Source organism: Henckelia pumila, chromosome 4 (assembly GCF_033568475.1).
Source record: "Henckelia pumila isolate YLH828 chromosome 4, ASM3356847v2, whole genome shotgun sequence".
In the NCBI taxonomy this organism is placed as follows: Eukaryota; Viridiplantae; Streptophyta; class Magnoliopsida; order Lamiales; family Gesneriaceae; genus Henckelia; species Henckelia pumila.
The window spans coordinates 151363969-151374105 of record NC_133123.1 but is presented as its reverse complement, the minus strand read 5'-3'; the positions used below and the strand labels follow the sequence as shown (position 1 = coordinate 151374105).

Here is a 10137-nt window from a genome sequence, read left to right as displayed (position 1 = left end):
AAATCTACTACTTGTTATGTGTTTACAGTTGCAGCAGGTGCAGTCAGCTGGGTTTCAAAACTGCAAACAGTTGTGGCATTATCTACAACAGAGGCAAAAATACATGACAGCTACTCAAGCTTGCAAGAAGGCAATATGAATTAAAAGGTTATTGGAGGAGCTTGGGCACAAACAAGAAAATATTCCTCTATTTTGTGACAGTCAAAGTGTCTTGCACATTGCAAGGAATTCAGCCTTTCATTCCAGGACTAAACACATTGAAGTTCAATTTCACTTTGTTCGAAAAGTAGTAGAGGGAAGGAAGTGTGGATATGCAGAAGATCCATACAAAGGATAACATTGCTGATATTTGACCAAGCCAGTGAGTACAGACAAGTTCGAATGGTGTAGATCCTCACGTGGCCTAACAAGAACGTAAGCAGCGGGAATGGCAAGATTGAAAGAATGTGTGGAGATGTGTTTGATTCTCAATCAAATCTCCAAGTGGGAGAAATGTCAGCAAAGGTGAGGCAGCAGAATCATTGGAGGAATCGGTCCAATCTGGTGGCAGCCATCCAATGAAGAAAATTTGTAGGAAAGAGTGAAGGAAACTTCACTAACGTACTAGGGGAGGGAGCTCTATAAATAGAGCTTCCCTCAACCATTCTCAGTATCCCTCAGCCTCAAGTTCTTTTTTTAGTCTTGAGTTTTCTTCTCCTATATTTTTATATATATTTGTGAGATAGGTTTTTTCCTGTATTAAGAGAGTGTGTGCCTCTTTAAAAACACAGAGAAAAATTGTAATTCTCCAAATATTATAGTTGAATTTTTTGATCTTGACCGTGGTTTTTACCCTAATATTTTTTGGGGGGTGGGTTTTCCACGTAAATCTTGGTGTCTATTTTATTTTTCAATTTCTATAGTTTCTATTTCGTAATGCCGCACCTGGGACCAACAGAAATAAAATTTCTAATTATTGTAAATTATATTTTAAAATTTAAATTAACTGCAATGGGAGTTAATAAAATAATTTCATCACAAAAAGTGTATAGTGAGCTCGGTAAATGTCGATCCAATTATTTTTTTTTGTTTTTCTTTAAGGAAGAAGTCTAATTATACACATATGTATTCCTTAAAAAATTACTAAGTAAAACAATGTGTGTCCAATGGCCATGGCACCATCACTGCAAAGGATAAAAAAAACATTGCATTGTCATAATATTATTATAAATTGTTTTTAATTATAATATTATTATCATTCAAAATTGATAAAATGGTAATATTGAGGAATTTTAAAATTTTAAATTCAAAAAAGCTACTTTATTGATTCGATTAATTGTCAAACAAAAACTCACACCGAAACAAACACAAATTCTTACAATATTCTCTTTCAAATTTCAAAACAAAACATCGTCGTAATCATTGAAACCAATGACACGAACGCGGAAAGCATCGTTTCCATTTTCATGTTGAAGAGACTCGATTAGCTTGGCTGAGTCCACCAATGACGTTCCACAGCACCTCAACTCGATGTATTGAAGGGTATCTATTTCTCCTATGCCACTAGGAATCTCATCCATCATCACCACAGAATCGAGAATCAATGTTTCAAGGCATGGGAAGTGCTCTTTTTCCGTTTCCCACTTTACCACATGATCCAAGGAAGAACAAAAACACTTGAGTTGAAGAAATTCACCTTCCACTGTTGTCCATTCGCAAGGTTCAGTGCCACAATTACCCTCCATATTGAGCGCTTGAAGATTCGGGAGCGACCCAATTAGGGTCATATTTTCCCAAGGCAATGGGACTCCTTCCAGAGACAACTTCTTTAGAGCCAATGGGAAAGCATGGTTCCATCTCATTGAGGGAAGACACCAGTCACGATCCTGATCCTTATCCTGCATAGTGATTTCTAAGTGCTCGAGGTTTCGTAAATTGGAAAGGTTGTCGAGATTAAAATCATCCCAATCACGACCCGGCATATTATATTTAGCCTTCAATTTCTTCAGATTCAAGAGTATTCTGGTGATCTCTTCGGCAAATACAAAATCTATCACTGTCTCAATTGTTTGTAGATCACTTTCATGAACAATTCCCATGTCAGAGGTGTAGGAGGATAAACGAACGCCCTCGTGAAATATCAGATGCCTTAACTTGCGCATCTTTAAAATTTCATAAGGTAGTTCTAATGCGAATATAGTTTCACGAGCAACTATAGTTTCAAGATTGGCATGTTTTGATATTGAGACTGGAAATCCCATGAACATGGACATATGAAAGTACCTTAAATTATGGAATGTGGAGATTATATTTGAAACGTCCGTTCTACGTAGTCTGGGTGCATCCAAGATACACATGTGCCGAGACCGTACAGATAGTCTCGGTATATAACAATGCTTGGGGAAAATTAGAATGGAACGTACGCACGAGTCTAGGATTTCCCATTCTTGATTTCCCTTGGTCATTTGAAATGTGAGGCGGCGGCCATATGGATTCTCTACGAATTCTGTTCCGGAATCTGTTTTGGATGACACATGATGAAGAAACTCTTCTTCTTCAGCTTTTGTTATGCAAATCTCCCTCAACATATCATGGATTCCAACACGTTTGAGTTTCCCATCCAGCCCTTTCTTGCTCCCTAAGACCAAACTTCTCTTCACAAGCTCATCCAAATTACGTTCCCCCACATCTTCCAAGCATTTGAACCCATCATTTGGTTTCAGAAATCCCTCCGCAACCCACAACTTGATTAGCTTAGAAACATCTATTTCAGAATCTTCGGGGAAAGCCGCAATGTATAGGAAACATGGTTTTAGTCGGAGAGGTAACCGATCATAACTAAAACAGAGTATCTTTGAGCATTGAAGTGCAATTGTAGGCTCTCTAGAACTTATATTTTCCGAAATATTTTCCCAAACTTCTTCTCTCATTGCGTTGTTGCCTGAAGAAAGGAGAAGTCCTGCAACAACCACGATGGTGAGTGGAAGTCCACCGCAATTTTTCGCAATCTTCTTCCCGACTTCCACCAATTGGAGAGGACAAGATTGTTGTCCAAAAACCCTTTGTTGAAGTAGTTCCCAACTTTGATCTTCATTTATAAAACTCATTTGGTGAAGCAGAGTATCTGAACATCCTGCATAAGAAGCCACTTCCAATATTCTAGTAGTTAACAAGATCCTACTTCCATTGCCATCATCTGGGAATATCATCTTCAAATCATCCCAAGCCTTGGGACTCCATATATCATCAATCACGATGAGATATCGCCTCCCCAAGAGATTTTGATACACCCGTTTTGCCAGTTCCGCTTCGCTCTCATCAGATTCATCATCATCGGATTTCGTGAGGGACTTGAAAAGCCTTGAAAGAATCTCTTTTCTTCGATACTCTTGTGACACTGTGATCCAAGCGCATATGTCAAAATATTGATCAGAAACGATTGAATCCTCGTAGGCTCTTCTAGCTAGAGTCGTCTTCCCGATTCCTCCCATCCCGACAATTGGGATGATTTGGAGCTTAGCTGCATCTTCGTATAACATTTCTTTGATTACCATCAAATCCTCGTCAAACCCCACTACCATTTTTTTCGCAGTCGCTTGGACCGTGGATGAATTATCGATAGCAGAAGAATAAGATACGGATCCGCGGAGATCTTTTGCTGCGTCACTGTTCTTCATCTTCATCGTCTCTTCCAAAATAAAATCAATTCTCTCAGACGCCATGGTTAAGTCTCCATCCAAGTTCTTCACCTCGTCCCCATTAGCCTCTGAAGAAGAACACCCATCGTCATCATCAGTAGTTGATAGCCAACACAAATACGAATCCATGAAATCTTGAGCTTTATATGCGGCTTCTCTGATCCCATTTCCCACAAAATCAAGTGTTCCCAGATGCTTATCTGAATAATCTTCAAAGAAAGTGACGATAAAATCAACTTTTTCATGGAGAGAAAGGATTTTTCCTTTGTGAAGAGGATCGACATGTTTTTCAAGATCCAAAATCTCTCGCAATGATCGAGCAAGAGCAAGAAGCGCAGCATATGTAGCAGCCATGGGAAAATGAGAGAAGCACATTTTCTTGAAGTACAAGTTCATGATATAGTTGACTGATTGACTACTCCGTTGATTAATTACATAATTAATTAATTATTTTTAATTCAAAATTTTTTATTTATTTATTTAGTTTTTGACATTTTTCATTTGCGAAATTTAATTTTATCCTAGAAATTATTATAAATTCTATTTTTAAATTTTTTTAATAGCTTATGTCGTACCATGACCAAATTTGGGATATAATAAATAAAAATATGATTATAGATTTCTTTTATCTACGTATGAAACAAAATTAAATTAAGATTTCTAATTTGATTTGATTTTTTTGGCTGAATTTCGTTTCGCTCTTTGTGGTTGTCGTATTTTTCGAAAGCCCAAGGCTGCATAACAATTTGGTTTACAAAATCCAGCCCAATTCAGCCATTGCATACCCCCCGTGACGTATGTTTTTTCAATAGCTTGAAAGTTAAAACATGATATCACACAAGATGAAATATCTTACAACACTGATTTAATTAGAACATCATGTCCACTGCCTTTGTAAATATTGAGGATGAGCCTCGAGCGCACAAGACAAAAAAACATAAGACGAAAGCGGATCCCCTTGAGGATGATGAGTAGCTTTAGTCTTATGAATTTAAATTCGCGAGACAGACCAACTTATTTTATATATATGAAACGAAAAGTAATATTTCTGATATAAAAAATAATATTTTTCATTGAAAGGTCCAAAACATAACGTATGTTTTTTTAATAGCTTGACAAAGAGAAACGGGTCTCTTGAAACATGATATCAAACATGATGAAATATCTTACAACACTGATTTAATTAGAGCATCATGTCCACTGCGTTCGTAAATATTGAGGATGAGCCTCGAGCGCACAAGACAAAAAAACATAAGACGAAAGCGGATCCCCTTGACCATGATGAGCAGCTCTAGTCTTATGAATTTAAATTCGCGAGACAGACCAACTTATCTTATATATATGAAACGAAAATTAATATTTTTGATATAAAAAATAATATTTTTTATTGAAAAGTTCAAAATATTTTATTAATATAATATAATCTTATATTAAATAAATATATGTTGATCCTTTATTTTTCAGAAGCTCGCGAATATATTCGAATATCTCCAGCAGAATTTGATTTTGAGCTTTGATTTGAACCAATTTTGAGTCAAATATATTAAAATTATCGAGTTTTGAATCGAACTCGATCTCAAATATATCTAATTCGAGCCAAATTTAAACCTTAAAATTGTTCTCATATTGGAGACGTTTACACCCTTGTTCATATCTTATTTTGAATATATCTAATTCTAGCCAGCTCCATGTTTTTTTTGTCTTTTCAAAGTTTAAGATAAATGCATTAATATTTGTATTATTTATTTTATATTATTTAAGTATCATGTATAATTTAAAATTAGCGACTCACACATGCGAAAATTTGTGTGCACATATTTTTAATATAATTCAATTGATTTTTAAAATTTTTAACAAATTGTTTTTGGAATGTACTAAAATAAGTTTTTATAATCATTTTTATTAAATGAAAGTTGGTAAGATGTGGTTTTGATAATTTATTAAAATGACTAAAGAATATGTTTGGTTATGAAAGTCAACCAAATAAAAGTACCTTTTTTAAATTTAAAAATTGCTTTTATTAAAAATTTAGTCGAAATTTTGGTTTTTTGGTACTGCTTCTGCTTATACTTACATTTAAAATAAAATAAATATTTATTCAACATTTATTCAAATACTAAAATAATTTTTTTTAAAAAAAAATTAAAAACACTTTAAAAAGTAGGACTTATTTAAATGTTTATCTTTAACTAAAGACTTTTATATTCAAACGCGCATAAGTTGGTATGAGAGATTGATATTATATATTTAGGTGTCGTTTGAAGTGATATATTATTAGTTTATCAATAATTTATCTCATTCAATCTCATATTTAATTTGTCATATTATTTGATTTATCTGTCCACTAAATATTTATCAATCAAACCATTAATTATTTATCTTACATCAAGCAAATCATTAAATTTAAATTACTATATTATCTTTTATAAATAATAATATTCAAATTTTATTATTTGAAAATGACAAAATAGTTATATCATACCATTTAAAATTTAATCAATAAAATGAAGCAAATTATTATTTATCTTTCATAAATATTAGATTAACCATCATCATTTATTTATTTTCTTACGAAATTAGATTATTTATCTATATATTATTATCCAATCTTTTTATCTTGGGCATAATATAGCATTATCCGATTTAAGGAAAGAGAAACACAAGTGATAGTATAATTCCTGGAAAAAACAGAGTAAAATATCTAAAATTCTGAAAGCAAAACTCCCCGTGGAAGTATGTAAAAAACTGAAAATACAATTGGCCACACTTTGAAGATAGATAATTTTCGAACAAAAATCTTTCATCTAAACAAACACAAATTCTCACAAGATGACTCTAGGCATTAAATATTTACAATAACTGTAATTCATGGATAGGTCTTTTGTGAGATGATTTGTCGTATAATTATCGGTGAGACGGGTTAACTCTGACCATATTTACAATAAAAGTAATATTTTTTTGCATAAAAGTAATATTTTTTCATGAGTGAATCAAATGAGATATTCGTCTCACAAATTTGAATTGTGCATGATATTGTGTCACATTAGTGTTTTGTAAGGTAATGCTTATCTAACAAAAAGAAACTTTTAAAAAAAATTTAAAAAAAATACAACTATTGATTATACGAGGAAACGACCCATAGAAATAATCGGAGACAAGCTTATCGACTAATAATTTGTCAAGTTCGTTAGAGTTATAATATGCGTGATGTATATTTTGAAAAATTGATTGAATTCGACATGTTACGTTCTTCCAAAAGAAAAGAGGACACAAAAAAAACCAAAAAAACAGAGTAAAATATCTAAAATACTGAAAGCAAAACTCCCCGTGGAAGTATGTAAAAAACTGAAAATACAATTGGCCACACTTTGAAGATAGATAATTTTCGAACAAAAATCTTTCATCTAAACAAACGCAAATTCTCACAAGAATCTCTTTCATAATAATTCTTCAAAACAAAACATGTTCATCTTAATGATTGACACGAACACGAAAAACATCGTTTCCATTTTCATGTTGATGTTTTTCAATTTGCTCGGCTGAGTCCTCCATTGATTTTTTACAGCCCCACAGCTCTATGTATTGAAGGGTATCTATTTCTCCTATGCCAATAGGAATCTCATCAATCAACTCGACGGAATCGAGAATCAAGGTTTCAAGGCATGGGAAGTGCTCTTTTTCCGTTTCCCACTTCACCACATGATCCAAGGAAGTATAAAAACACTTGAGTTGAAGAAATTCACCTTCCACTGTTGTCCACTCGGAAAATTCAGTGTCACAATTACTCACCATTTGGAGCACTTGAAGATTGGGGAGCGACCCAATTATGGTCATATTTTCCCAAGGCAATGGGACTCCTTCCAGAGATAACTTCTTTAGAGCCATTGGGAAAGCATGGTTCCATCTCATTGAGGGATGACACCAGTCACGATCCTGATCCTGCATAGTGATTTCTAAGTGCTCGAGGTTTCGTAAATTGGAAAGGTTGTCGAGACTAAAATCATCCCAATCACGACCCGGCATATTATATGTAGCCTTCAATTTCTTCAGATTCACGAGTATTCTGGTGATCTCTTCCGCAAATACAAAATCTATCACTGTCTCAATTGTTTGTAGATCACTTTCATGAACAATTCCCATGTCAGAGGGATAGTTGGATAAACGAACGCCCTTCGGAAAGATCAGATGCCTTAACTTGGGAATCTTTAAAATTTCACATGGTAGTTCTAATGCGGATCCATTATCACTAACAACTAAAGTTTCAAGATTAGCAAGTTTTGATATTGAGGCTGGAAATCCCTCACACATGGACATATGAAAGTACCTTAAATTATGGAATGTGGATATTATATGTGAAACGGTCGTCCTACCTAGTCTGGGTGCATCCAAGACACACATGTGCCTAGACTCTACATATAATCTTGGTATATAATAATCCTTGGGGAAAATTAGAATGGAACGTACACTCGAGTCTAGGATTTCCCATTCTTGATTTCCCTTGGTTATTTGAAATGTGAGACGGCGGCGATATGGATCCTCTAAGAATTCTGTTCTCGAATCCGTTTTGGATGACACACGACGTCGATGAAGAAAGCCCTCTTCTTCAGCTTTTGTAATGCAAATCTCCCTCAACATATCATGGACTCCAACACTTTCCAGTATCCCTGCCGGCCATTTCTTTCTCACTAAGAGCAAACTTCTCTTCACAAGATCATCCAAATAACGTTCACCCACATCTTCCAAGCATTTGAACCCATCATTTGGTTTCAGAAATCCCTCCGCAACCCACAACTTGATTAGCATAGAAACATCAATTTCAGAATCTTCTGGGAAAGCCGCAATGTATAGGAAACATGTTTTTAATCGAAGAGGTAACCGATCGTAACTAAAACAGAGTATCTTTGAGCATTGAAGTGCAATTGTAGGCTCTCTGGCACTTATATTTTCCGAAATATTTTCCCAAACTTCTTCTCTCATTGCGGTGTTGCCTGAAGAAAGGAGTAGTCCAGCAACCACGACGATGGTGAGTGGAAGTCCACCGCAATTTTTCGCAATCTTCTTCCCGACTTCCACCAGTTGGAGAGGACATGATTGTTGTCCAAAAACCCTTTGTTGAAGTAGTTCCCAACTTTGATCTTCATCTATAAAACTCATTTGGTGAATCGGAAAATCTGAAGATCCTGCATAAGAAGCTACATCTAATAGCCTGGTGGTTAACAAGATCCTACTTCCATTGCCATCATCTGGGAATATCATCTTCAAATCATCCCAAGCCTCGGTACTCCACATATCATCGATCACAATGAGATATCGCCTCCCCAAGAGATTTTGATACACCAATTTTGCCAGTTCTGCTTCGCTCTTATCAGATTCTTGATTCTTGAGAGACTTGAAAAGCCCTGAAAGAATTTCTCTCCTTTGATACTCTTGTGAGACAGTAATCCAGGCGCGTGTGTCGAAGTATTGCGAAAATATTGAATCCTCGTAGGCCCTTGTAGCTAGTGTCGTCTTCCCGATTCCTCCCATCCCGAAAATTGGGATGATTTGAAGCTCAGCAGAATCTTCGTATAACCTTTCTTTGATTGAATTCAAATCATCATCAAATCCCACAACCATGTTTTTGGCAGTGGCTTGGACCGTAGATAAAGAATCAACAGTAGAAGAATAAGACAGGGATCGGAGATCTTGAGCTGCGTCATTGTTCTTCATCTTCATCGCCTCTCCCAAAATAAAATCAATTTTTTCAGAAGCCATGGTTAAATCTCCATCCAAGTTCACCTCGTCGCCTTTAGCCTCTGAAGAAGAGCTCCCATCGTCATGATCAGTAGTTGATACCCAACACAAATACGAATCCATGAAATCTTGAGCTTCATATGCGGCTTCTCTGATCCCATTTCCCACAAAATCAAGTGTTCCCTGATGCTTATCTGAATAATCTTCAAAGAAAGTGACAATAAAATCAACTTTTTCATGGAGAGAAAGGATTATTTTTTTGTGAAGAGGATCGACGCACTGTTGAAGATCCCTAATCTCTCGCAATGATCGAGCAAGAGCAAGAAGCGAAGCATAAGTAGCAGCCATGGGAAAATGTGAGACGCCCATTTTCTCGAAAGTACAATTGTACAAGTTCATGATATGGTTGACTTGTTTGACTATTCCTTTGATTAATTAAATAATTAATTATTTTAATTTTAACTTTATGAAATTTAATTTTCTTCTACAAATTATTTAAATTCTATTTTATAATTTTTAAATAACTTATATCATACCCACAGGCCACATGACTAAATTTACAATATAATAAATAAAAATATGTTTATTGATTTCTTTTATCTACCTAAGTGTGGTAACTACAATGTGTTTGGTTCCAATTCCATGGATTTCATTGGATTTTGATGGATTTAGAATTTAAAATCTCGTTTTGATTGTTTGGCATAATATAATTTTAAAATAAGATAGA

The 10137-nt window shown here is 34.8% G+C and overlaps 2 protein-coding genes across 3 annotated transcripts; both read right to left on the bottom strand.

Moving 5' to 3' along the window:
• Positions 1–1306: 1306 nt before the first annotated feature.
• On the bottom strand, positions 1307–8242 carry LOC140865447 (putative late blight resistance protein homolog R1B-14). 2 transcript variants are annotated; one of them, XM_073270101.1, is made up of 2 exons: positions 8142–8242; positions 1307–3745 (listed from the first exon to the last, which is right to left on the bottom strand). In XM_073270101.1, exon 2 carries the CDS (start codon positions 3699–3701, stop codon positions 1377–1379), a length of 2325 nt encoding a protein of 774 aa, XP_073126202.1. In that variant the 5' UTR covers positions 3702–3745; positions 8142–8242; the 3' UTR covers positions 1307–1376. The 2 variants fall into 2 exon arrangements, with proteins under 2 accessions (XP_073126202.1, XP_073126201.1); XM_073270100.1 differs by lacking the exon at positions 8142–8242 and having other exon boundaries at positions 1307–4177.
• On the bottom strand, positions 7149–9779 carry LOC140862069 (putative late blight resistance protein homolog R1A-3). The gene has a single exon (XM_073265072.1). The coding sequence runs from the start codon at positions 9777–9779 to the stop codon at positions 7149–7151; it is 2631 nt and encodes an 876-aa protein (XP_073121173.1).
• Positions 9780–10137: the final 358 nt, after the last annotated feature.